Genomic DNA, 26,686 nt, shown 5'->3' with positions numbered 1-26,686 from the left:
CGGGAGAGACCATGCGCAGGCGCGTACCGAGCACCCTGGGGACGAAGGCAACTTCCGCTTCTGCTCTCTGGCAGAGCCGGTTCTTGGGGGCGGGAATAACGCCTGACGCCCTCACTCCGCGCCCGCTAAGCGCGACAGTCCGGAAGGAAGGAAGCAGGCAAGCGGCCGGCGGGGCTTCTGCGGTCGACATGGGGGGCGGCGATCTGGTGAGGAAAAGGGGGCGGAGAGGGGCCGTGGCGTCGTGGGCCGGGGGCAGGAGTTGGGAATCGCCCCTCTGCGAGTCGCCGATTGCTTCCCCCACACACACACCTTTCTCAGAACACTAGTAGGATTTCTGGGGGAGCTGAAATATCGGGGGACACGCCATTGAAGGGGTATTTGAGGGGGGCTCGGGACTCAACTCGCACAAATGCTACTGATTGGGATGGGATCAGGAGGGATACGGTGGCGGGGGGGAAGAGGGCGCTTTCACCCGTCGATATTTCTCACACAAGTAATTCTGGGGCCTCAAATAATGCTCTTTCCGTGGGAGCAGGCAGATGTTGTTGGCGGCGTACTTTTCTGGGAGCGGGGAGGACATTGGATAGTTCCACCCCAAAACCTTTTGCCAGAACTTGTAATTTGTTTCCTAAGTCAATGATACAAGGTCGTTTGTTGGAACAAGGGGGCAGGGCGGGGACAAGAGATCCCTCCTGCTTGAAGAATGGATCAACTATGAGGGGGCTGCTGGGATGATAAGATTATTAAACAGACCCTCCCTCCACTTCCTCACCCCCGCATTCAGTTTTGTTGCAATGAGACTTTTCCAACCAGTTGTTTTTCTTGACTGTATTTGCTATTTGGTACAGCATTTGTACAGGATACCCATTACATGTCTTACAATTCAAGTGCTTGTCTTCGTTTATCTTTGTCTGTAGAACTTGAAGAAAAGCTGGCATCCACAAACCTTGCGTAATGTGGAAAAAGTTTGGAAGGCGGAACAGAAACATGAAGCTGAAAGGAAGAAAATTGAAGAGCTGCAGCGGGAGTTGCACGAAGAGCGAGCACGAGAGGAAATGCAGCGTTATGCAGAGGACGTGGGTGCAGTCAAGTACGTTGGGAATGCTTTTGTTGGCTTTATTCGGCTTTTTTGTTGGCTTTATTCGGGATTTAAATTGAGATTCAGTTTAGGAGTGCTTCTATGAGGCAAATAGTACCTCCTGAAAGAAATACTAAATCTACAGTCACTTTCCGTTTCCTTCAAGCCAATCACTACTGCTCATGTTTGCTGTTGGTCCTCCTCATGCATTCTGAAAACTTTCACTACTCTCATGCTACTTGCAGGTACTGGTGGCTCAACACTCAAAGTATACTGTCTGGAAATGCCCATAGCATAGATCCCCTTTTCAATACCAGGTCTCAGCCTTGGAATATTTGTTTATTTTATTATTTATCGTATTTATACCCCGCTCCTCAGCCAAAAAAGGCTCTCAGAGCAGCTTACAATCAGTTAGCAAAGAAGACAGGTGCATCTGTGCATGTGTAGAATGCATTTTCCTCACCACTGTGTAACACAAATAGTTGCAGTACATGTGAGTTTAGGAATGCGGAAGACAGCAACTTCAACCAAGCTTCAACCTTATCGCTACTTATTTTGGAGATTGAAAGCTGGCCTTATTATTATCCTTTTATGTAGCCTTTTTAATTTTGAAAGTGGTTCATAGCTTCGATAACATTTGATCCCATAGCAACCCCATTTGGTTGGATGCTGTTATTCAGGAACAAAAAAAGACAGATGCACAAATAGAATGGATTCCCAATGCATTTTGAGGATATATTTTATGAAGAGAAATTTAATGCTTCCTCATAAAATTGCTTGAGACAACTTTTGTTCTTCAGGGGCAAAGTTGACTCAAGCAGTTTTACCAAGAAGCGTTCAAATTTTCTTGATGAAGAGTTTTTTCTAGACACGTTGGGAACCAGTTCTGTTAGTGCATCTTTTTTTGTCCCTGACTTTCTCTACAGCTGTTTTTGATTCTCTTTGTTGTATAGCGGTTGCTCTTATTTCCAGGCAAGGAAACTGAAGCCACAGCCCACAATGAATTTGTGGCAGAAGCGGGATTTGAACCTACATGTGACCTACATGTTCAGAAAAACCATATTGGACAGCCCTTTCAAGGCTGTACAATTTCAGGATGTAGGTGGGGATTTAATACTTGAATACTCTAGCATTTATTGTTTTACTATGTACAGCACCATGTACACTGATGGTGCTATATAAATAAATAATAATAGCCAAACCTCCCAAGAGAACCAGTGTGAGGCGTCCAAACTCCTCCCCTCATATTAGTTCAGTTATGTGCAGCACTTTCAGGCCAGTATTATCTTCTCCCAGAAACACATGGTGCTGGAATGCCAGTGCTGTATGCAGTTGGTAGAGGAGATCAAATGTAACTCTTTGGGCCTGGATTGCCAATGAGAAACAGGCTGCATTCGGACGACACAATAGTCAACCCTGTGCTAATAGTCAACTCCATGGATGACTATTTCCATGTCGTCTTGGGGGTCCCCCTAAATAGTCATCTGTGGAGTTGACTATTAGCACAGGGCTGACTATTGCCAAACCCAACCCCCTCTCTGTCTTCACCACCGAATAGCAGTGCTCCCCTGCGTGCACATCCCGTCCCTGCCGATATCCTTGACAGCGACAGGCCAGCATCTCCCTCCACCACGCCAGGCAGAGGGAGACGCTGGCCTGACTCTGTCCTTGGAAATGGGGTCGGGGGATATGCTTGCCTGATACTCTCGCCGCCTCCTTTCACCATTTGTTGCTGTGGCAATGGCTGCAGCAATGTCTTTTGCCACAGCGTTCACCATAGCAACAAGGAGGCAGCGGGGCAGAGTGATCCCACATGGGATCACTCCGCCCTGCCGCCTTCTTGTTGCTATGGCAAGGGATCCCCTTTTCCAAATGGATAGCCCAGCATGGCAGAGGGAGATGTAACAAATGGCAAAAGGAGGAGGCGTGGCGGGATTACTCCGCCTCACTGCCTCCTTGTTGCTGTAGCGAGGGTGGAGGGAGACGCTGTTAGGAGAGACTCTCTTGATAACATCTGTCTCCTCCTTTGCCTGACAGGGGATGGTATCCCTCTGCAACACCTCTTTTGCCATTTGTTCCTATGGCGAGGGCGGAGAGAGACACTGTCAAGAGAGTCTCTCCTCACAGCGTTCCCCTGCCCTTGGCGTAGCAACAAATTGCGAACCGAGGGCAGGACGCAGGAGGATGCTCTCTTCTTGCGCCCCATCCTCCTTTGCCGCAAAGTGCTGATGATGGGGGATGCTAGGAACTCCTGCTGCTCTCAAGGAGTTCCTAGTGTCCCCCGCCCCCAGAACTCTGTGGCAGACGAGGAGGGCGGGGCGCAGGAAGGGTATCTCAGCAGAAGAATATCTCCCATGGTTTGATGTTACACATCAAGCTGCGGGAGACATCCTTTGCCTGCCTCCCTGTGACCTCTCTGGATATCGGCTCGAGGGGATGGAAGGAGTTCCTTCCATCCCACTAGCCAATAGCCAGATGGGTTGCATGGTGGTGGGAGGGGGCAAGGGACATCCACATACCTGGGAACGCGTGGGGCGCCACGGGTGGTGCTCCACCCAGGGACAGTGTGTGCCCATCCCAGGAAGCGTGTGGGGAGCCGCCCCACCAAGGGAAAGCACGATTGTCGCTTCCCCAAGCGCTTCCCAGGACGGAATTCTTTCCCATGCCTATAGAGCCCTGCTAGGCAAAAGCAGCAGGGGTTTTCTGCTGCTCTTCCCTCATGACTCCGTAGGCATGTGAAATAGTCCACGGAGCCCGCCACACGATGTAACAATCCAGTTGTGCAGATAGTCAACTATGTTTGACTATTTGTGTTTGTTATTGTGACGACCTCCACCTTATACTGCTCCTTTATTTCTCTTCTTAATCAAGGGACCCAGCTAAGGTAGTGGTGTCAAGCGGTTTGGAACGCTGCAGCCATCCCTGTGACACGCCTCTCTCTTCTCAGGCCCCACAGCTATACAGCTCAGCACCCTTGCCCCAAATTCTCCCTTCCGCTGCCACCATAAACCTGTGCTGTTTCCAGGTACTTCAAGGACCACACCAGTTTAAATGAAATGTAATTTATTAACGAGAAGTATGTTCATGTACAAAAGCTTAATGGTTTCCTCACTTCCAAAAGCATGATGGTTACAAAGGCACAATGCATAATAGTTTCAGTTCAGTATTCCTCTTTAAACATTTCAGATATAACATCAAGGTTCTCTTGCCTACTCTACCCCTTCTAGGCTCTTCTATTCTCTTTCCCTCCAACTAATTCTAACCCAAATAACAAAGCACGCAGACCCTTCCCAGCTCTAGTCTCTCGCCAATCAATTCTCAATTCTCAACTTTAACTCCCCTCTCACCTGTCTGCAGAACCCTACATACACACACAGTTCTCTGACTCCTCCCATTCTCTCACAGCCAGGCAGGCACTGCACACCAACATCCAATACCACTCTCCTTCCATCTGGCACTCTCTCCCTCCCATATCCTGTAAATACAAACACAGTGAGTCCATTCTGGCATAGATATCATAGAATCATAGAATAGCAGAGTTGGAAGGGGCCTACAAGGCCATCGAGTCCAACTCCCTGCTCAATGCAGGAATCCACCCATATCTGCTTTAACTGTTTAACATTCTTTTAACCTTTTAAATACTTACATTGATAAACATTATTCTTACCTCATAAGGCTACCATTTCTTTGTGGAAAGCTTGACTTGGAAGTTACACTTATTTATTTATTACATTTTTATACCGCCCAATAGCCAAAGCTCTCTGGGCGGTTCACAAAAATTAAAACCACTTGCGCTCTTGTGTCTTTGCTTTATTTCTGCTTCTAACTTGTTCCATTGTTAGGTGAAGGGCAGGTAATAACATTTTAAAAAAGCAAATCTGTACAACTAGCAAAATTAATTAAAAGCATATTTGAAACCATTTTAAAAGTCTTTATATCATTCTTACCCCAGGTCAGTTACTCATGAAGAGGCTCATTTTTTTCCTTGATTCTTTTCACTATAGCAGTTTTAGAAACCCTTCTTAGTAATCACCCTTTGTTTTCAAATTCATTTGTTTGTTTTTTCAACTCCTGCCTATTTTGTTGCTTGTCTTGGTTTGAAAACGTTATTTCATGTCCTTTCCCCCCCCCCCCCCAAATTAGGAAAAAAGATGAAAAGTTGGAATGGATGTACCAAGGACCAGGAGGCATGGTGAACAGAGATGAATACCTTATGGGCCGTCCAGTTGACAAGTATGTCTTTGAGCCAATGGAGGACAAGGAATCAGGCTGCTCTTCTGAGACGGGCTTTCTGCCAGGCTCTATCTTTGCTTCCACAGGGGCCAACTCTGCCTTGGATATGGCCAGCAAAGTTCGAGAAGATCCACTTTTTATGATAAGGTAACAGTGAATAGCTTGGTATGGGAGCCCATTGATGCTCAGGATGCCTTATAACATACAAGGAAGTTGAGGGCTTTTTGGTGTGAACATACAGAAAAATCTTGATTTTTAGTGCTCCACCCTAAGATGTGGTGTTGCATTCAAAAATCTAGCAGAAATGCCAGTCCTGTAATTAGATTTTATTGCTGAGTTTTGGTCTATGTTGTGTATGAGAATTTCAACTAAATCTCCAATTATTTTAATTGTAAACTAATAAATAAATATTTTCGTTTGTTTAGGAAGCGGGAAGAAGAGAAGAAGCGGGAAGTTCTGAACAATCCTGTAAAAATGAAGAAGATCAAAGAATTGGTGTGTGAATGCATTGAGAAGAGATAAGATAAGAACAGCATGAAACTGAATGCTAAGGCTGCAGTCTTGTGTACCCTGACACCCTTACAGTGAGACTTTCTTCCAAGTAAACATGCAAAGGATTGTGCTGTTAGTTGTCTATATCAAATTCTTACAGCAAGGATTAAATGTTAGATATCCTCTTTTGTTGAAGTGGGGGAACATTCTACTTCCAAAAAATCAGCGTGAAATGTTTAGCTGCATAGGACAATGTGGAGCTTGGCATTTTCCCTTTGATGATGTCCTATAGTTTATAGGGATGGAATTCATTACCTCATTAAATGTCACAACACAACATTGACGTCTTTTAGTTGTTGTGCTTGCAACCAGAGTGGTTAAAGATTGGTAAATTGTTTCAACCAGGTGGTTAAAGATTGGCAAAAATCTTTACATTACAATGCATAAATTATGATTGGAGCTGGGATTCTAATCAGCACTAGTGACAGTGACTATGGAATTAAGGCGAGGTAGTTATTCCAAATGTAAACTAACACAGAGTTCAACAATGGAATACTGTAGAAAGAGGCCTTTATCACCACAGTCTTTGATAAATGATCTAGAGTTATAGATGAGCAGTGAGCTGGCTATATTTGCTGATGGGATCAATTTTTTAGGGTGGTTAACACTGAAAAGGTCAGCTAAGAGCTCAAAAACACATTTCTCCAAACCGGATGAATGGACATTTAAAATGACAAATGCAGTTCAATGTAAGCAAGTGTAAAGTGATGCATGTTGGGGTGAAAAATCCTATCTTCATGTATACACTGATGGGACAGGAGCTGGTAGTGACTGACCAGGAAAGGGATCTTGGGGATGTGGTTAAAAGCTCAATGAAAAAGTCAGCCCAGTGTGTGGTGCAACCACACTTGGAATAGTTTGTACAGTTCTGGTCACCACACCTCAGAACATATTGTACAGCTAGAAGAGGTCAACAAAAATGATTAAAGGGCACGAGCAACCCTCTCATGAGGAAACATTGCAATGTTTGAGGCTTCTTACCTTGGGGAAACAAGGGGTGACATGATAGAGGTGTATAACATGCATAGAACGGAGAAAGCGGATAGGGAGAAGCGTTCCTCCTCTCATAACGAAGCTGAATTGGTGGGAGATTCCAGAGGAAAGGGAGTAATTCCCACAGTGCTTTCTGTGTATGCGATTCTCTACCACAATATGTAGTGTTGGCCATGAACTTGGACAGCTTTTAAAGAGGATTAGACCAATTCAGAGAGGATAAGGTTTATCAATGTCTACTAGTCATGATGACTATGCATTACCTTCAATACTGGTGGTAGAATGCCTTTGAATACCCACAGGAGGGCATTATTGCCCTCATGTCCTGCTTGTGGGCTTTCCATAGGCATACGGTTGGCCACTGTGGGAACAGAATGCTGGACTGACAGGCATTTGGCCTGAACCAGCACAGCCCTTACAATACTACTGGGACAGAGCTGGATTATAAATCGCTCTGAACCAGGGGTGGGGAAAGCTCTTTCAGCTCTAGGGCAAAATTCAGTTTTGGAGAAGCTCTCAGGGGTAGGGGTGGGGGTGGCCAAAGACCAAAGGGGTGGAGCCAAAAACACCAAACATACCTGTCTGTGGTAGCTTCAAACTCTAACTGCCAGTCACTAAGGAGAGGCATTTCAACATTTTATAAACTTGGAAAACTACCAAAGAATCGGCAGATAGGGGGACGGGACCAGTTGGGGAACCTCAAATACTGTGTTTTGCCCACGAGCCCGGGGTTTCCTACCCCTACACCAAACCATAGTGACTGTTGAGCTGATCAAATACCTCTCTTTTCAAATGTTCTAGTTGCAAAGCAGTTTGGAGGAGAAGAAGAAGAAGAAGAAGAAAAAGAAGAAGAAGGAGGAGAAGAAAAAGAAGGAGAAAGAGAAGAAAAAGAAGCACCAAAAACACCGGCACCACAGTCCTAGCAGCAGTGAAAATGAACAGATTAAAGCCAAGTTTGTTTATAAACAACACAACATTACTTAACATTTACTTCACAGCCTTCATTTCCAAAATACTTAAAGGCACAATCCTATGCATCTTTAGACAGAAATAAGTCCTACAACTCCCAGCTAGGGGAAGATGGGAGTTGTAGGACTTATTTCTGTTTAAATATGCATAGGGTCTTATGTTGGCCTTGCATGGTAGGGCTCTGTCCTTCCTAGTTCTAGAAATTGATAAAAGACTCTGGGAGGGAGCTGCAGAGGTAGGACTTGACCCCAGACTCAGCGATTCTACTGATGTTGTCCGATATTTAGTAGCTGCTGAAGTGAAGATAGGCCAGTTTGATAGCATCTATATTCCTCAGTGAAACCAGACATGAGTAAATTCCTGTCTTGCCTCAGGCAACTCATCACATCCCTAGTAGATATATCCTGATCTACACCTCCTGCCTCCCAGCTATAAGCTACTTGCCCGGTTTCTACTCCTTGTCTATTAGTTAGCGTGGGACCTTTGATGTGGCTTGGCATCTACAGGAACTGTGGAAGTTTAAAATTAGGGTGCTGTCAGGGTTCCTTCTATGTAATGGATTCCCTGAGCACCTCTAACAATCTATGCCTCCTTGAGAGTCCAGCCTTTCTTTTTACCTTCCCAGTAACGGGTTTATGCTGTAGGCTGTAGATACGGGGTGAGTAACACTCCAGACACTTGTGGCTTAACACAACAGTTCCCTAGTAAAGTAAAACAGGCAAATTTTTACAGATAAATGCATTTAGTCAATAGAGCTGAGTGATACAAAGGCATTAAGAGAAAATAAAAGCTGCAAAAACGCAAGTTCTTTACCCTAAGCTGCTACTTTCTGCTCCTTCCATAAGCTCTGGTCTTTCTCTGGCCCTGATCTTGCTTCCCACAAAACAGAAAATAAAGTTCCCATTTTGAGGAAATGAAACAACTGGAGAAATCAAACTTAACAAGGGAATGCACTTTTTAACTGGAGAAATCAAACTACTCCTCTCAGGGATACCCCCTCCCAATGGAAAACTCCAAGCCTCTAGGCCTAAGTTTATTACCTTGCCTCTGTAGGATTCAAACTTTCACTGGTGCTGTGCATAATAATTGGAGAACTTGGGGCCATCTGGAAATGCTTAATAACTACCACACTGGCAAAGTGCTTTGAATTTACTTTATTTTTGCCATAGGTCATGGGAGAAAATGGACAGTTCTTTGGAGCCTCTTCATCCTAAAATGCCAGGATATGGCTTACAGGTATGTATAGCTGTCTATATGTTATCCATGAAGTACCATTTACAACATGGGTGGGCAACACATGGGCTGCGTGCACCCCCCAGGTGCCCTCTGCCACCACTGCCCTGCACACAAAATTTACAGTGGCAAAGCCCGGCCAGTTTACCACTGCAAATAAGCAGCAAACCACTGCAGAATGCTACACTGGCAGAATTTAGCTTGTTTCCAAGCTAAATTTGGCCAATATGGTGTTCCATGGTCGTTTGCAGCTGAAAACCTGCTGCCACTGCCAGCACCTTACCTAAATCTGCAGGGTGGCAGCAGTAGGAGTGTGGCAAGTCCAGGGGGCAAAAATGGTCCTCAGACTTCCTACAGTTGCCCATCCCTGATTTACAGTGAGTGGAAGTGAAGAGGTTAAGCCTCTGAGTGCTATGGTTGGCATTGACTCCACAACGGCTCCTACTTATATCTGTACGCAATCAACCATAGGAAGAAAATTGTGCATACCCATTTATTTGTTCTTATATGCTTTCTTTCTTAAATAGCACCATGCTTCCCAGGCTCCAGCACTTTTAGCAGTAGCATCTCTTTCTATTTGTAGGTTCGAGATACTGGCCGTGAAAGGACTTTGTCCCACAAGCTCCAACAGAGGACTAAGTCAGAGAATCGGTACCTATTGCCAGAGAGCCATTCTGGCAAGAAGAGCACATATATGATGGAGCTGAGCAGTCACAGGAGGTCAAGGTCACCTAGACACAATAAACAGTAAGCAGGGATAAGGCAGCTGCTTCTCTTTTTTAAAAAAATTGAGTCCCTGGTGGAACTGCTCTGGAATCCAGATAACTTACTTCTAGTATGGTGTCATTTGCATATGGTGGATTGTTATCATAAAGCATAATAGAGTCTGAACTTGGAGGAAGATAATCTTGCCACCAGCGTATATTGAGTTTCATAATACAACATGGGGAGTGGACAGAAGAGTGGAAGAGGTCCAAGGCTTATTGGGACCAAGTGGTGATTTTCATGATGGAAAGAAAATTCTTCCTAATTGTAGGCACCACAGCAAGGAACAGAAGGCAAAAACAGGAGGTAGGAGCCCTTCCCCTAAGAAAGAAGACCACAGAAGGCAACAGACTTCAAGGTATGCTGAGGGGTACAGTACTGGGTGAGCTGCTCCATAAGTGAAATGTGGGGAGGGGAAGTTCTAGGAAGCTGTATATCTCTGGCTGGAAGCTCGAAAACTGAATGAAAAAGTCAGTTAAAAACTTCAAAAGTTCCACTTTGCTTCAGTATTTTCAGTATTTTAACCAATCACACTTCTTCTTCAAGACCACTTTAATGGATGCTGAAGTTGCTAGTATTTCTTTAAATGAGAAGACTTGTCTTAGGGTCCTCTACCACCCTCCCCACGCCTTACCAAGGTTGCCACTCAAGGATCCCAAAGCAGTTTTTCCCCATCATCATCCAGGTCATTGCCAAACTAAATTTCCAACTTGGTTAAAATCAGATGACTTGGGTAGATCAGAGTTCTAAATAGCCAAGAGCAGTTCAGCCTCTACACTGGGTTTTTGTTAATTTGTAAGCAAATTCAATATGCCTGTTTGATTTAGAAAATCCTGAACTGCTTGGTACATTGCATGTCGCCAGAGACACTATTATGACTTCACATGTTGCAGGAATGAGCCCTGGTGCTGCAGACAGGTTCCAGGGTACCTCCTAGCTCAAATTAAGCCCAAATTCTTACCATTATTAATATTTCAATGACAGTTGATCTATCATTGTCTTTGAGTAATCTCTCCCTATAACCCTGGGGTGAATGCCCCCTATTTCTGTTGAATCGGATTGAATCAGATTGGTGCCTGAGGAGGGATTTAATTAGAATCTGATACGATACTTTATTATGGATCCAGCTTTGAAAACCTGGATGATTAAAATTGTATTAATCTGCTTTAAGTAGAAAACTCTCGGCAGAAGAGCTGGAGAAAAGACGTCAAGAAATGATGGAGAATGCTAAGTGGCGGGAAGAGGAAAGGATGAACAATGTGAACAGACATAAAAAAGAAGAGGAACGGGAGCGAGCCCTGGAGAAACTTGGCCATGGGAAGTTCATACAGTGAGTGTCCTGCTTAATTCATTGGTAGAGTATATGCTTTGCATGTAGAAAGTCCCAGCATCTGCTTGAGACCTCGGAGAGTTACTGCAAGTCAGAATAGACAGCTAGATGGTATATAAAGCATCTTCATATTTTCCTAGAAAATCTCAGTTCAAAACTTAAAGATAGGACTGTATGCTACCTCCTGTTACTAAACTTGTCAGTGCTGTCACCTTCCTTTTCTAACTTATAGAAAATATTAAATTTGAGGATGAAGGAATTTACTAAATTGGCTACTTCTCTTCCTGCTGTTAATACTTACTGGCCTGGTTCACATGACAGAACAGTCCACTATGGCTTAATTCACCCATGGGACTGTTGTGTCATGCTGGGCGCCCATGGATGCCATTCTTGCATAGCACCTGACTTGATGTGGCTTGTCATATTGTGTGAAACCAGGCGGCAAGAAGGGTTGCTTCTGTGTTAGACGACCCTTAAATAACCTATGCCTTGTTTCAGAGTAGTTTGACGATTGTCTCATCCTCAGATAACCCCTGCTGCCTGGATTCACACAATATGGCAAGCCAGATGCCCACAAGAGCCATGCAAAAATGGCACCATGCATGACACAACAGCCCCTGCAGGTAAACTAACCGATGGTGGGCTGCCATGTCACGTGAACTAGGGCATTGAAACCATAGTTTCCTAGGAGTGGAGGCTAAGCAGACAGTATACTTCAAAAGTGCTCTTTGTCATGGATTCTGCTTGGAACTCTCCAGATGTTATTACCAAATCTATTCACAGGTAGAGATGTGAAGGCCTGGAAAAAAACCAGTTTTTTGGGGGGGGAAATGTGTGTACATTTCTGGGGGGCCCCCCCCCCGTTTTTTTCTGAAGACTTCTTTGTTTTTTTTCTGAAAAATAGAAAAAAATGAAGAAAAGATGGATTATGGAATGTTTTATTTTACCATGATGGATAAAATGTTTTAAGACAAGGTGTTCAGATATGTACTTCTCCAAATAATTTCTAAAAACTATGTACCATATCAGATTATTACAATTTGTGTACACCGAGGATTGCAAGTCCCAGGTTGCAAACTGAGACTACAACTCTCAAATGCAAGAGCAAGATGCATTTCTGCCTCTAGGGGGCAGCACTGCCACTGAAGCAGAGACTAAAACTGATAGTGGTAGCTATAGCTCAGAAAATGAGTCTGATTAAATTTCATGAATATTCATTGAATCTTAGTTTCCCCCCTCCCCTTTTCTCAGTTCCTTTTATGGGAATGGGTGCTTTATGTCTGCTTGACACTGTGGAGGACTAGCAGAGACATAAACAATTTTCTGTTACTAATGTTGATGGTTTCTTCTGCTGGTTTTTTTTAAATTGTTTTTTGCCTGCTTCTCGTAAACTGGCCAGAACCAAAGAGGTTCCTTACAGTTCAGGAGTATGTAGCTCCGTTTTTTACACACAAAAAGTTAAATTTGAAAAAGTAAATTCAATTTGTAATAATTGTTTGAATACACTGTACTTTTAATATACCAAATGTAATAATTTTATGCCAAACCAATTGCATTTTCCCCAATATGGTTCCTTCCTTCTTACACTAAGATGTTCTACGTGTTTTGTCTTTCTCCCCACTGCTCCCCCACATATTAAGGAGGTGGGGCCCACCAGTTAGCCAACATTTCTCCTTACCTCAGGCTCACCTCTTTCCACCCCATTTCTTTCTGATGAGAAACAGAAATTCCATGTAGGACAATGGTATTTCTTTTTTATCATATCTCTTTCTCTCTTCTCCTGTAGCCACATAAAACTGGAGAGTGCATCTACCTCCTCCCTTGAAGACAGGGTCAAGAGGAATATTCACTCTATCCAAAGGACAGCCGCAGCCCTGGAAAAAAACTTCATGCAGAGATGAGATTGTTTAGTCTTCCTTCACTAGACGACTGAGGACTTGGATATTTGGGGGGCTTTTTCCCTTTTGATGGGATGTGGGAAACAGGAGACTGACCATGGAGGAAACCTTCACAGGCTGGACCATCTTTCCTCTCCCTCTGTGAGAGGCCTGTGTTTGAACATCATGAGGGAGTTCACTGCGATGCTTTGCTACAGTGTGGTTTGTTTGTTTTTTAATTAGGATATTTGACAACAAGCACTGCTGTTTATTTGATGCTTCATAATTTCACAGCAGTGTGGAAGGGCTATAAGATTTAGGTGAGGGATATCCAGATAGTTCACATCCACAGTGAGCATGGCAGGTAAGCAGCAGGGTGACAGAAGAGACTGTTTTACTTCTAATGGTGTCATAACCATATAAGGAGCAGGGCTACCAAAAAGCACTGTCTTTTCATTGGCTGTTAGTTTTTGCTCCCTTTCAGGTTGTTAAACACTTGGACTTTTGTTAGGTGCAAACTATAGTGAAGCCCAGAAAAAAATGCTGGGGCTTACTATTCTATTTTGTTGTTTTGCCCCCTGCCCCCACCCAAGACTGGGCTGTTCCCTTCAGCCCAGTTATGCCTTGAGGCTTTTAAACAAGACTTTGTGCCACACAGATAATAGGTGGGCAACCATCTTAGGAATGCATTGAGAAGAAAGCAAGCTTATTTTAACTTATATGTTAGAAGTTTAGTGAGTTTTTTTGGGATGTCGTTTTATGTTGAGATATAACCTCCAACAGCTGTTGCTGCTTGGACATTATCAGGTAGTAATGAGTTACAGTGGAACAGTTAAAAGTCCTTGGAGTTCTACTGTGAATGTAGAACTTTATAAATCTGTTCAATTTTACATGCTGAACTGTCTGATAATGAAATGAATTTCCTAACATTAAAGATGAAAAAACTTAAACATAATTGCAGCCTGGAGGATTGTAGCTCTTACCCTTTACCCAACAGTGTAGGATTGTCAACTTTTTCTCACTGACTCAGAAGGAGTCTATTTATAAATCTAATGTCCCTATGAGTAATAAATTTGAAATTTCAAGGACTGGAACTGAGGAACCTCCCTCTCTTCTGTCTAAAATTGCAGACACTCCCGAGGTGTTAAGCTCTCCATATGATCTGAGTGATGTAGGAGGTGGTAATCCTCCTCCTGCTCCTGCTCCTTGCTGTACATTAATCCTCCTTACTGAACAAGCCTCATTAATAGCTAGTACAGTTCATCTCATCTTGGCAAGATCACGGTTAAACTAGGAGAGCTAACAACATTGTTAAATTCTTCTGGGATTCCTCTGTATAGTTCTGTGGTTCCAAATAAGAAAGGGAGAAAACACAATTCCAAAAGTACACATCAAGGGAACATTTAGACATTTGTAAGTAGAGTAATTTAATACTACAACCTTTTAAAGGGGCTCTCACTGTTTTGTCCCATAAAGGAAATCATACCTGTTTGGGGCTCAAAAAGGCAAGCAGTTCAACATCTTAGCCACATTTTCAAGGTATCAAAGAGTAGAATTGATCTTATGAAAATTAATAGAATTCAAAGCACAAATTATACATTTAGAACAGGAGCTTTGGAATTACTATGTTTTGTAAAGATACATCTTAACATTGTGGCTTCAGTAAATTTCTACTAATTACCAGGAGATGATTTTTAACATCTAATTCCTGTTTTTCATAGTACAAATGTTTCCATTTAAATTGTGGAGAAATACACAGAAACTACTTGATTGTGTGCATGGAATTATATTTTTTAATGGTGAAACGGTTCTCCTTAAAATAATGACAGTATTATTGTATAAACCGAAATGAAGGCCCTTCAAAGTTCACATGTCCACTTTATACCTAATAGGAACCCTTCCTTTATACCTGATAGGAAGCCTTCCTGTTCCTCAGCCCTTTATAAGATTTCTATGTAGCCTCTTCTTTAAATCCCTGTCTCTGATCTCCAGGATTTCCCCCTCTATTTTCCTTAAAACCCTGATTCTCAGGCATCTCTCTCCCACCTCTGCTTTTACTGTACCTCCCTTCCAGCCTACATAATGCCACTATCATCTCCTCTACTAACACTACGCAGATGTTCCTAGGCCTTTGCCCTATATATAGTTTTGCCCTCTCCAAACTGCTGTTTAATTTGTGTTATGGGAAATATGAACCAGATTATGAGGTTTTACATTATTATGTAGATTGCATCCTAACAAAATACAACGTTTCAAACAGTTGCTATCCTTGAACTCATGGAAGTAGTTAAGTGGCAGTATTGAGTGAAATCTCATATTTAAAATGTACATTACTGGATAGAGCTGGATGTTTTCAATGGTTCTATATGATAAGTAGTAAATAATGTTCTGGATTGGTACATAATTAGTATGTAACATACTTTGTTTCTTCCAATCTCCAAGACTCTAGATGGGCAACATAAGTATAATCCCTTGCATGTAATGTAAATTGGGGGTGGGGGGGTAGGGCTTATTATTGGCACCAAGAGGTGGTCATCCCTGCAGGTGACATTGTATGGTTGGGTTTTCGTAGCTTCCTTGGGCTGGAATGCTTCATTTTTAAAATAGGAAATGGCGCACACATTTACCAAAATGCCACGCTTTCGCTGGGCAACCCTTCTCTCTAAGTTAGAAAACCGCGGGGAACTAGCAAATAAACTACTGAGCTATTGATGAAAGTGGTTTGTACAAGGTCATTTGCACTTTGAAAACAATTGCTATACTTTATCCTAGCGCAAAGGTCTACTCCAGCCAGAGGGGGCGCTATCTAAAACAAACCCTCCGAGACGCGTCGTAATCCCCCATTCATAATTACTGGTGCCTCGCCGCTGATTGGTTACTGCGTCTGTAAATCGGAGAGGAGCAGTTCTATACGCGACGTCACTTTCTCCTTATGGGAGTTTACCATTACTAAAAAGGGGGGGGGGAGAATTGCTCGCTCCCTGGGCTGCATCTCCTTTTTGACCAGCCCAAATTGACTTCCACCACCACCACAAGAGAAATATCCATGTCTCTTGCGTTAACGATCCTCGCCGTGGCTTTCGCCTGTTGCTCAAGCGGGAATGGTACATCCTGCACCGCCCCTCCCTCCCTCCGATCGCCGCCATCTTGACGCCGCCTTTGCGCAGGAGCCGAGCGCAGAGCTCGTTCCGCGGTGGAGCGAACCACCGAGAAAGAAGTGCGGGGGTAGGCGGGGCGAGGCGACGTGTTGCCGGCGGGCGAAACTATCCTCTGGTTACTGTGAAGGGGGAGCGCGGTTAGGTCCGATTTGGCAGGAAGGCAGGCGGGATTATTGGGCAGCTGGCAGGGGGTGGGGCACGGGCCCAACCATTCGCAGAAGAGGGTGCTCATGCAGGGCCCGGTTTTCTGAGCTAACCCACTGGTTGTAGCGGGGGGGGGAGGGTGCTTGGGGGTGTTGCCGTTGTGTATCATTCAAGCGATACCGCCGAGTAGGTGTGAGGAGGACAGGAGAGAACACCGAATAGAGACGGGGGGGGGGGGGAGTGTAGGTTGTACCATTGTGGATGTTTTCGAGGCGTGTGTGTGTGAGAGAGTGTGCCATTGCCTGGATTGGCATGGTGCCGTCCTAGGCACAAGGAAGGGCTGAATAGGACTGTTTGGGCGGGGGGGGGGGGAGGTACCGGCAGAGTTGAACATTGCGGGCCGTCACAGGATCCACCGCGAGGGGGAGGGAAGCCCTGTGGTATTCCTGGGGGTTTCGCTAAGGGTGATACCACTGCCTTCCGCACGGAAGGGGGTACCATTTTGGAGGCTTGGGCGGGATAAACCTTAGGTGACACCGCTGAGCCAGAGTGAGGCCATGTAAGAAGGGGCCGGGCAATACCAGCGCATGAGCTGGGGGCGGGGGGCCTGTCATCTTGAGTAAGAGTATTAATAAGTGGGTTGAGGGGGTGGGTGGATATTGAAGGAACGTTGACATGAGCTCTTGAGGAGAAAGAGTTCCACAGGTTGAAGGGGCCCAGGTGACACCATGCGGAGACATTGCTGTTAGAGGCAGAGGTGTTTCTCTAAAGCGGGGAGCCCAGAGGACCCTCTCATTGCCATGGCCTCAAATTGTACTGGGGGTACAGCAGCTGCGAGTGCCGGTGCAGCTCTAGGCGCTGCGCTCAGCGCTTCCAAGACAAAGACAAAGAAGAAGCATTTCGTCTGCCAGAAAGTGAAGCTCTTCCGCGCCTCAGAGCCACTTCTGAGCGTCCTTATGTGGGGAGTCAACCACACGGTGAGCAAGAGACGTGCCAATGTAGACTACGCCCCACTCCCACCTCCCTGAATTTATGCACATGGCAAGAAACACGAAATATGACACCCACCCATCTCCACTGGTTGATGACTAACCTGCTATTGACCATTTCTGTTCTCCAGGAGCCCTTGTTCTTAATAAGACTTTTGTGGATGGCTAAGCTCAAAACAACTGATCCCTAGAGGTTCTGTTAGTAACATGGCTTAGAATCACTATTATGTATGAAAATGTTTATTAGGGAAAATGAAGGGGACAGCCGTCTTTTGAAATCATCTGAAAGTGTATGGGGAGGTTTATTAAAACCTGTGTGAAGAGGTAACAGTTCTGTTTTAAGTGAACTTCATTAAGTATGTGCCTCTAGGGAGGCCCTTCTGCATACTCCAGTCTTTCATTCATGGTTGTGGGGTTTCATTCTAATAAGTAGGGATAATTTCACCTCTCCAATTTACCTTAGTGAGGATGCATTCCCTGCTGAACCTTCTCATTTACTGTTATGGAAGGCGGACAAAAATGGTGTTAGCCCCTTCAATCATTAATAATGCAATGCTATACATGTCTACACAGAAGTAACCCCCCTTAAATTCAATATGACTTACTCCCAGGTAAGTCTGTATAGGATTGCAGCCTAAGTTTAAAACCTTACCAATGGATTCCAGTTCAGTATCAGCTCCGATGTGTCAGTTGGAGTAAACTATGGCTAGACATAATAAATCTGTTTCTACTAATACTGATTCTTTATGATGAATTTGGTTACTTGGGTTTAGTAATTCATAGCATAAGAACACACACATCATGAATATGTTTGAATAGATGTTGAAAATTGATTAGATTTGAACAATATGTCAGATTTCTAACAGGCCATTGGGTGACTAGGCAACTGGAATTTTGTCAGCTTTATTCAACCTCCTTTGGGTTTAAATCCCACTTCAATTCGGGCTTAGTTACCTTGAGTAAATTATTGCCTCTCCACTTATGTAAAATGGCAATATTATCTCACAAAGTTGTTAGGGGGAGGAGGAGAGAAGATGGTAAAATTTTAAATATGCAGGAGCTATATAAATGCTACACCAATGTGGTGTAGTGTGAGCCAGTGTGGTGTGGTGGCTAAAGTGTTGGACTGGAAGTCGGGAGATCCGGGTTCTGGTCCCCACTTGACCATGGAAACCCACTGGGTGATTTTGGGCTAGTCACAGACTCTCAGCCCAACCTACCTCACAGGGTTGTTGTGAGATAAAAATGGAGAGGAGAAGGGTTATGTACACCACACACCGCCTTGAGTTCCTTGGAGGAAAAAAGGTGGGATATAAATGCAATAAATAAATAAATTATGAGCTATTTTAATTAATAATCTGTATACATCTGTATACACTCAAATATACATATTCATGGATTTTGACCACAGTTATAGAAAACATTTAAAAGCTCTTGAGGAAAGCATGACACCCCCTAAGGACATTCATGATCATCTCTTATTTTATTTATTTATTTGTTACATTTATATACCGCCCCATAGCTGAAGCTCTCTGGGTGGTTTACAAAAGGTAAAAACCGTAATCATTAAAAGTATACAAAATTTAAATACATAAAAACTACAGTATAAAACAACAGTGCCCATTTAAAAACGAACAGCTCAAGCTGCTAAGATGTCTCCTCCAAGGTCTCTGGGGCCATTTCTTTGGAAGCAGACCCCTCCTCCTGTGGAATGGAGCAGAGTTCTCATCGTGCAGGAGCCTTAAAAACCCAGCGTGTGTTATGTGCACATGTGGGAAATTACTTATGCCGCTTGAACTGCAGCACGATGGATTGTACAAGAGTCAATGGTGAATATTTGCACCATGTGTGACAAAGTGTCCCCTTCCCCATAAACTGTCAAATTCTTTGTGGCAAACATGGCAATGTTGCCCTATGTCTGAACAGAGACTGCAGTGTTTCCCAAGCTTTGTGAAATTACATCATTTTAACTTACTAGATACTTACTACCCTATCCCTCCAGCCTAGAAATAAGGTAGGTAGTTGGCTGAAGGAATTCTGGCTATGGGAGTACATCTTTAACAGACAACTGCGTGGGGGCCAGGAAGACCTAGTGTTTCTATGTGGAGATTTATGAACTGTGTAAAGAAACTATGGAATGAAATAACTCTGTTTTTTAAATTAATGCTTTTAGGTACTGCAACTTTATAATATTTCTTTTAATGTCTTAAATTGAATTTATTTTATATGTTGCCTTGACATTTTAGGAAAGATGTTGGACAAGTACAATAAGTAAATAACGTGGAATAATCTAGCAAAATTGATTTGGGTAGGGTTGGTATTAAACAAATGGGATTTCTTGTCACAGGAGATTCTAGCCACAATCACCAGCAGAAAATACTTTAAGGGAGCAATCCTATGCATTAAACTTTTCTAGAAAATGTCCTACAACTCCCTGCATTCCCCAGCTCTAAAATAATTAGGTACATTTGTGGGGAAGAGGTTCATCGGTAGCTATTAGCCACACCAGCTACCTGGAGCCTCCACATACAGAGACAGGATACTTCTGACTGCCAGGCTCTGAGGGCAAACAGCAACAGAGGCCACAGCTAGACCTAAGGTTCATCCTGGGATCATCCAGGGTTCGCCCCTGCCTGAGCACTGGATCCCCTGTGTGTCACCTAGATGAACAGGTTTGACCCCTGGACGATCCAGGGATAAACCTTAGGTCTAGCTACAGCCAGAGAGCTACTGCATGCATCAGGCTGACTGGCCCCTGTCATGGATGGAGTGCTACTTGTTTCTTCAATAGGACCCAGAGTTGGCAATGAATGGAGAGACAGTTTGGTTTCTCAGTCATTTGGCTCATCTCAAGTAAACAAACTGTATAGACTTCTTTTGTTGGCTTTCAATTTACTTGAGCTAATTCATACTTAAAATCAAGAGTTGGTATGCTGTATGGTCTGTCTGACTGGGCAAGGGGATGGGAAGATGTTGATGATGTGCTTACAACTCCCTTGTCATGGTCAGATAATTATCTGGTAAGGCATCTCCAACCCTCTGCAGGTTGGTGGACCATTATTGGAGCCTAATCCCTGCCTGGACCCAGTTCTGATTGGAAAGAAGCAATACAAGAGCAGTGACTCATACAGAAATACAGCAGACAGCCTCTTTAGAGGGCCAGTAATTCTGCTACGTCAGGAGTGACTGATAGAACCAAACACACCCGATACAACGGAATTCCCAGTTTCTAGCAGAGGAGAACTAAAAGCCAAAGCAATAAATCATGCCACTTCCTCCATAGGCAATTGTTTTGTGCTCATAGGACCCTTTATATTATTCAATTAATTTGGTTTTTTTACAGCATGCTAACTGTTTGCTCATGGCAAACAATTTGGGAATGGCTGTCCCTCACCTCTTCATCTCATATATAAGAATACAAGAAGAACTCTATTGGATCAGACCAAGGTCCATCTTGTCCCACTATACCATTCCCAGTAGTGGCTTAGCCAAATGCTCATGGGAAACCCACAGCCTTATGCCGTTTGTCTCCAGAAATCCTGAGTATTTGGGACAATAACTGCCAATATTGATGGTGTCTATATTAAATTGCAAGTAAGTTCCAATCATTTTCTGCTGGTGATTGTGGCAAGAATCTCCTGTGGCAAGAAATCCCCTCATTTAATTCCATGATCCTTTCATTTGCACAATGCTACCCCAGTCAATTTTGCTGGATTATTCCAAGTTATTTACTTATTGTGGTTGTCAGAATATCATGCAAACATTTATTTGTGACAATGGTTCTCAGTACCTTTGTTTTTTTATCTATGCAATGTTGTCTTTCAATTTTTTCAAGTATTACAATAAAAAAAATTCAGATAATATAACATTTAAATCACATTAAGTGTGCTTTAATTTTTTATCTTCAAGTATTTCAGGTCAAATACTTGTGGTATATTGGGACAAAAAAAATCAACACAGATTTGTTGTTTACCAAATACAAGTAAAATAAATGTACTAGTTTAGCTCCTCCTAGGGCAGGGCTGGGCAACTTGTGTCCCTCTCAATGTGGCCCATAACTCCCATCAGCTCTAACTAACACAGCCAATGGTGAGGGAGGATGGGTGTTGTCAGCCCAAACATCTGGTGGGCCACAAGTTGCCCATCCCTCTGCTAGGGCACCAGAAGATTTTCAAATGCAAACTTAATTTTCCAACGCAAATGACCTTATGCAAATTAACATAATTTGCATTGGAAACCCACTTCACTGGTGCTCAGCCCACACACAATGAAATGTAGTTCCTATTTTAATCCAGAAAAAAACTAGTGCTCTTTCCTCCCTATTCTCAGTATTCAAAATTTTGAAAACATTGCGATAGGGATAAGAAGTACTAAAAAACCATTCCAGCTGTGCTGTTTTCTCCAAGAAATAGTTGGCTATCCCCCCCCCCCACTTTATACAGTTTGCTTATATAGCAATTTCAGGTTTTTAAATAATCTTTTCTTTGGTTGTTAGGATTATATCCTGCCTTTCCTCCAAGGAGCGCAAGGCGGCATACAGAATCCTCCTCCACTCCATTTTATCCTCACAACAACCCTGTGAAGTAGGTTAGGCCAAGAGTCAGTGCCTGGCCCAAGATCACCCAGAGGGCTTTGTGGTCTAGTGCAGACTAGAAATGGGGTCTCCGGAGCCCTAGTCCAACACTCCAGCCACTGCACCGCACTGGCTCCCAAGCCTTTTGCAACCTGTGTTTCTGGATATTCTTTGCCCTCATAGCAAGTCTCTGAGAGAGTACACAATTCTATGTCATTGCAGAAAAAGCACAGATATGGGAATCTAAGCTTTCGTTTAAAAATAAGAGCAAGCTTCTATGCACTTATGGTTGCAGATACGCTTGGAAGTTTGGGCAATACCTGCAGAAACGTAATAAGATGAATAAGATTGCAGGTGGTTGAGACACGCCTTCAGTGCCCCTTTCCCCATAATTACTTAAATGAGAATAAATTGTGCCAAAACAGATAGATAGAAATTATATCATTCCGTGATTTATACAGGCTGTAGCTTTTCTTGACCCTGAATTCTCATTGCCTGGGTTCAGCAGTTTTATTTTTTGTATTGTAAACTGTTCACATCTCTGAAAGACTGACACCCAAGTCCACAGTGAGTCCATGGGACAATGTTTGGACTTGATCTCAGCTCCCTCAGATGCCTCAAGTTTATCCTCTCAATAAATGCAGAGTGGACCTCTGTGTGGCAATGTACTCACTATGTGGTGGAACATACATTTTATTTCTGGGCTATACAACTGCAGACCATCCACTTAATCCTGAAACTGCCAATGAAAGTTTAATAGGGTTTATTGGCTCTGCAGTCATGAATGGTAGCAGTACAGGTGGTTCCCTCTTTCCTTATGCTTATAGCCTGTTTAGAATGTGTGTTTCTTTTACAGATTAACGAGTTGAGTAATGTCCCTGTCCCAGTTATGTTAATGCCAGATGACTTTAAGGCCTACAGCAAGATTAAGGTGGACAATCATCTTTTCAACAAGTAAGTAATGAAGTAACTTTTGATTTAAAAATGCTCCTCTGTTCTGGGTAGAAATTCTATTATATAGACAGCTGCTTTTCATTTACATACAATGATATAAATTATAATTTCACAGGAGTCAGTGTGATGTGGAAGTGAAACAAAAGAGATGTGTGTGTTTTAAAAATGTCCACCTGTCTGTCTGTCTGCACTCTAAACCCTGCCCATATATAAATACGGCTTGGAAGCTGTAGTTCAGTTTTTGATTGGGACAGGCGACAGGGAGCAATAACCCTCCTGTTTTGGCCCAATTGCTGCCTGCGTCTATTCTTTCAGGCCTAATTCAACATGCTGATGAACTTTACCAGCTTCCATGGTCTTCATGTCTTAACCTCATTTCATATGTGCCTCCCACTCCCTCATACCTTTCGGGGAGATGTTGCGCTCTGCCTCGGGTTCTAGAGAATTGAGGTCTAAGAAGAAGAAGAAGAGTCTCAAGGCCTCCTCCTGTGTCAGCATCTGTGCTCTTTAATGCTCTTCTTTTTGAGATGTGCCTGGCCAGTTTCTTCTTGGCATTTTGGCAGCTGCTTAAAGCTTAACTGTTCAGAAAGGCTTTTAAAACTGCTGATATTTTCTTTCTTTTGGATTTCAGTTTTTTTCTATTTTTTAAATTATGCTTTTGAGGGCTTTGTGTTTGTTTCATTTTATTTCTGAGCGTTATGATTTTACACCATTTGGGACTTTGAGTTTTTCCCCATGGTGTTTCTATTTAAATCCACTTAAGGCACAATCCTGCGGGGATGGCCGTAAGCCTCCATGCTCCAATGCAGTGGGAGACGCAGCCAAAGCAATCTCCACCTCTGTGCTCCTCCTGCTCTGCAGTTCAGCCAGATGGGCTCTTTCACCCCTCTAGCTGAGGCGTTGGGGACGGGGAGGAAATGAGGCTGGAGTGGCCGGAGGATTCCTCGTAACCCACCCTTCCCAGTCCCTTCTCTTTCCGTCCACAGGAATTCCCCCATCACCTCCCCTCTGAGGTCACTTTTGCAAGCCGGTGGAGTCCTCTCCATGCCCGCTGCAAAGGGGAGGAGGCGGGGGCGGGGAGCTCAGGTTCCTGGGTCTGAAGTCGGAGCACTGACTCCGGCCTTGGATCCAGGAATCTGAACCAATCTATGGCTGCTCAGATGCTGCTGACATTTTTTATTCTTGGTGTTTTTTGCTACTTTGGGTGTTGCCTTGGGTGGCAGAGAAACAGTCTAAAAATGCTAAATAAACAAAATGTTGTATCTCGGCAAGCCTAAGAATGTGAAGCTAGTGGCAGAAGTGTAGGAAAGATAGAATTCTAGCTGAGAATGACTAAAGTTGGAGATGTTGGACTGAGAGGTCCACGAGTGCTTGATCATGCTGACCGCTGGCCCTGGGTCTGAACTTGGAGAACGGTGTAGACGCTTAAAGTGGCAAACTCCAAAAGCTGACCTTTAAATCAGAATTGTAAACAGGCACTTGCATGGTTGCCTCGCCTGTGGCAAGTCAAAATTTCTTTCAGGTGACCAGGTAGACAAGCATTTTTTTAATTGGAAGTCTGTTGTTTCCCCACCCACCCCCTTCATTTATGCCATTAGGGTACCACAAATGATAAGCATGCTTGATTAGGCAGGGTAGCGTAACGTTTTTTTCTGGGGTAGTAACTTCTGTGGACTTAACTGGCAAAGTTGCTGGGAAGGAGAGGCCCTCTTCTTGCCCCTTCTTTGCCTCTCCCATTTACCCCTTTGAAGATACTACTTTGGGCTACATCAAATTTTTCTCAGTCCTGCAAGCTACCACCTTCCACACAAGTTAGGAAGATTAATTTTGGCATATTTATATTTTAAGCAGCAATAACAGAATCCAAATACTCAGAATTTTTAATTAGGGGCGCATAAATGTACCCTATAAATGCATTTCCCCCCCACATAATTTATTTGTGTGTGTACATTCACGTACATGCCCAATGAATATAGATCAATTCTGCCTCTGCACACACACACACACACACACACACAGGGATTTGGGTCTCTGAATTTAGGGAAACTTTAGTGTTGTGTTTCAAATGTTCTTCAGAATTCACTCATTTAAATCTCTCTGACTTAACTGAGGGAGAGATTTGTATGCAGAATTACCTTGCATTGCAAATGGAAGGAGTGCTTATCTCTTTGGTTCTGGACAGTTGGTATAAAACCAGAGAACTCTTTTCTGTAGCTCATTGATTTATACGATATATTAGGAATTTTTTTTACAAAAGAGTGTGCAGTTGTGGCAATACTATGAATTCATTGGCAGTCCAGCAGCCAAAGCCACATTTTGGCAGTATCCTTGTCATATTTGGTGCATAGTGCTTTTCAGCAATTTGCATATTTGTTCCCACTTAATCACAATCTGATTGATGCCACCTTTTCTCCATTTAGGAGATTATTACTAGATTTTGGTTGCAGGGAGCTCATTTGTGCAGCCTCTTAACATATGTGGGAGAATATATGTTTGTGAAATGGATACTTTGCTTTAATGTTGCTGGTAGCTTTAATATTTGTAGCAGGGCTAACTCTTGTTGTGCCTATCTTGCAAAACATAAACATTCCATAGAAGTTGTCAATGCGCACTGTAAGAGCGGAAAGGGAGCTAGAATTTCCATTACAGCTTTTCACTGTTCAAGAGATGGTTCCTTAGTAGATCTCGACTGTCAGAAATACTAGTCGAAGTTCATGCATGGGGAACATGTAATGTCTCCCAACCCAAGTTTATAGAATGGTATTTGCCCAGACATATGCTGGCAGGTGGAGAGAGATCAAAAGTCCGATAGGATTGTAACCTTTCCAGCTGGTGCGGGTGCAATACTCATAAGTGTGGCTAATTGGACAACACGTGGAAGAACAACATTTACACGGTGTGGGCATAGTCCTAAAAGTATGAATAGTCTAACATTACACCAATTTGTTCTGAAAGGCGGGGGTTGAGTCTCCACAAGTATGGAGGATTCCTCATAGATATATCTGACAAGCAGGATGAAAATGCAAGTCCTAACAAGAATGTCACTTCATGCTCACAGAGGAAATCACACACTTGTATTCCATCTGATTCGATCAACAGGGGAAAAAATCAGGGAGAGACTGAATATTATCTATTGATCACATCAATCCTAATGTATATCCCTCTGGTACCATAGTAAACATCATCTTGAAGAACATCTGCGAAGCAAAAGGTAAACGTAGATGTTGCAATGATAATGGGGGGCAACAAATGCAACATTATGAAATTAGCTGGCTTGAAGGCTTCGATGAACCTCTAACCAGAAAAGTAATAATGATGGAAAGAGTTAAGAGATGTATTAAACTTGGAGTTGCTCCATGCTTTAACACCAATATAATGTATTCTGGGGCTATGCATTCTGTAATGACACATGAGATGGGCCTCAAGAATGTTGGTTGCAACTAATATTAATATTATTTTATAACAATGGTGATATGAAAGCTATAGTGACAAGGTTGGCATTAAAAAAGAGCTTTGGCTACTCAGCTTGAACATTACATTCACAAGTTTTTTAATGGGTGTGCTGTTCATTGAATTATCTCTTGACCATTAAAAGGTACGATACAGGATTGACAAATTCATAGCTTACATTGTTAGGATAGTGGCTGAATGTGAAGTCTTTCCTGTATTTGCCTGATGTGGCAAGTGCAGTATTCCGAGTGCCCCCTCCCTCCACCCCCCAAAAAGGTGCACGGGATATCAAGCCAGTAAACATTGGAGGCTAACTTTGCAAAGCTGAGAAAGTTGCACTTACAGTTCCAGAAAGAAAAAAATCAAACCTAGCTCATAGAACTCATTT

General features: G+C 43.3%; 2 protein-coding genes across 10 annotated transcripts in view; both read left to right on the top strand.

Annotated features, from left to right (window-relative positions):
* Positions 1 to 131: 131 nt before the first annotated feature.
* On the top strand, positions 132 to 14,801 carry CWC25 (CWC25 spliceosome associated protein homolog). 2 transcript variants are annotated; one of them, XM_063132375.1, is made up of 10 exons: positions 132 to 206; positions 918 to 1,090; positions 5,222 to 5,458; positions 5,737 to 5,806; positions 7,658 to 7,809; positions 8,995 to 9,061; positions 9,642 to 9,805; positions 10,095 to 10,181; positions 10,995 to 11,153; positions 12,940 to 14,801. In XM_063132375.1, the coding sequence occupies exons 1-10, from the start codon at positions 189 to 191 to the stop codon at positions 13,052 to 13,054; spliced, it is 1,242 nt and encodes a 413-aa protein (XP_062988445.1). In that variant the 5' UTR covers positions 132 to 188; the 3' UTR covers positions 13,055 to 14,801. The 2 variants fall into 2 exon arrangements, with proteins under 2 accessions (XP_062988445.1, XP_062988455.1); XM_063132385.1 differs by having other exon boundaries at positions 142 to 206; positions 10,998 to 11,153.
* A 1,456-nt stretch (positions 14,802 to 16,257) lies between these two features.
* The window catches only part of PIP4K2B (phosphatidylinositol-5-phosphate 4-kinase type 2 beta), a 453,863-nt gene continuing 443,434 nt past the window's right edge, over positions 16,258 to 26,686 (top strand). For 3 of the 8 annotated variants that reach the window (XR_010025728.1, XM_063132523.1, XM_063132511.1), the window contains exons 1-2: positions 16,550 to 17,309; positions 22,751 to 22,848. Coding sequence is in view for 6 of the 8 variants with exons in the window: in XM_063132523.1 (XP_062988593.1) it covers positions 17,133 to 17,309; positions 22,751 to 22,848 (275 nt within the window). In the remaining 2 variants the exon portion in view is untranslated. Of the gene's footprint in view, positions 16,326 to 16,547; positions 17,310 to 20,664; positions 20,916 to 22,750; positions 22,849 to 26,686 lie in introns of those variants that run through there. The other 5 variants (XR_010025730.1, XM_063132542.1, XM_063132556.1 and 2 more) reach the window with 4 other exon arrangements.

Source organism: Elgaria multicarinata, chromosome 1 (assembly GCF_023053635.1).
Source record: "Elgaria multicarinata webbii isolate HBS135686 ecotype San Diego chromosome 1, rElgMul1.1.pri, whole genome shotgun sequence".
Lineage (NCBI taxonomy): Eukaryota > Metazoa > Chordata > Lepidosauria > Squamata > Anguidae > Elgaria > Elgaria multicarinata.
The sequence above is the reverse complement of the archived record's forward strand: the minus strand, read 5'-3'. Positions and strand labels throughout refer to the sequence as shown.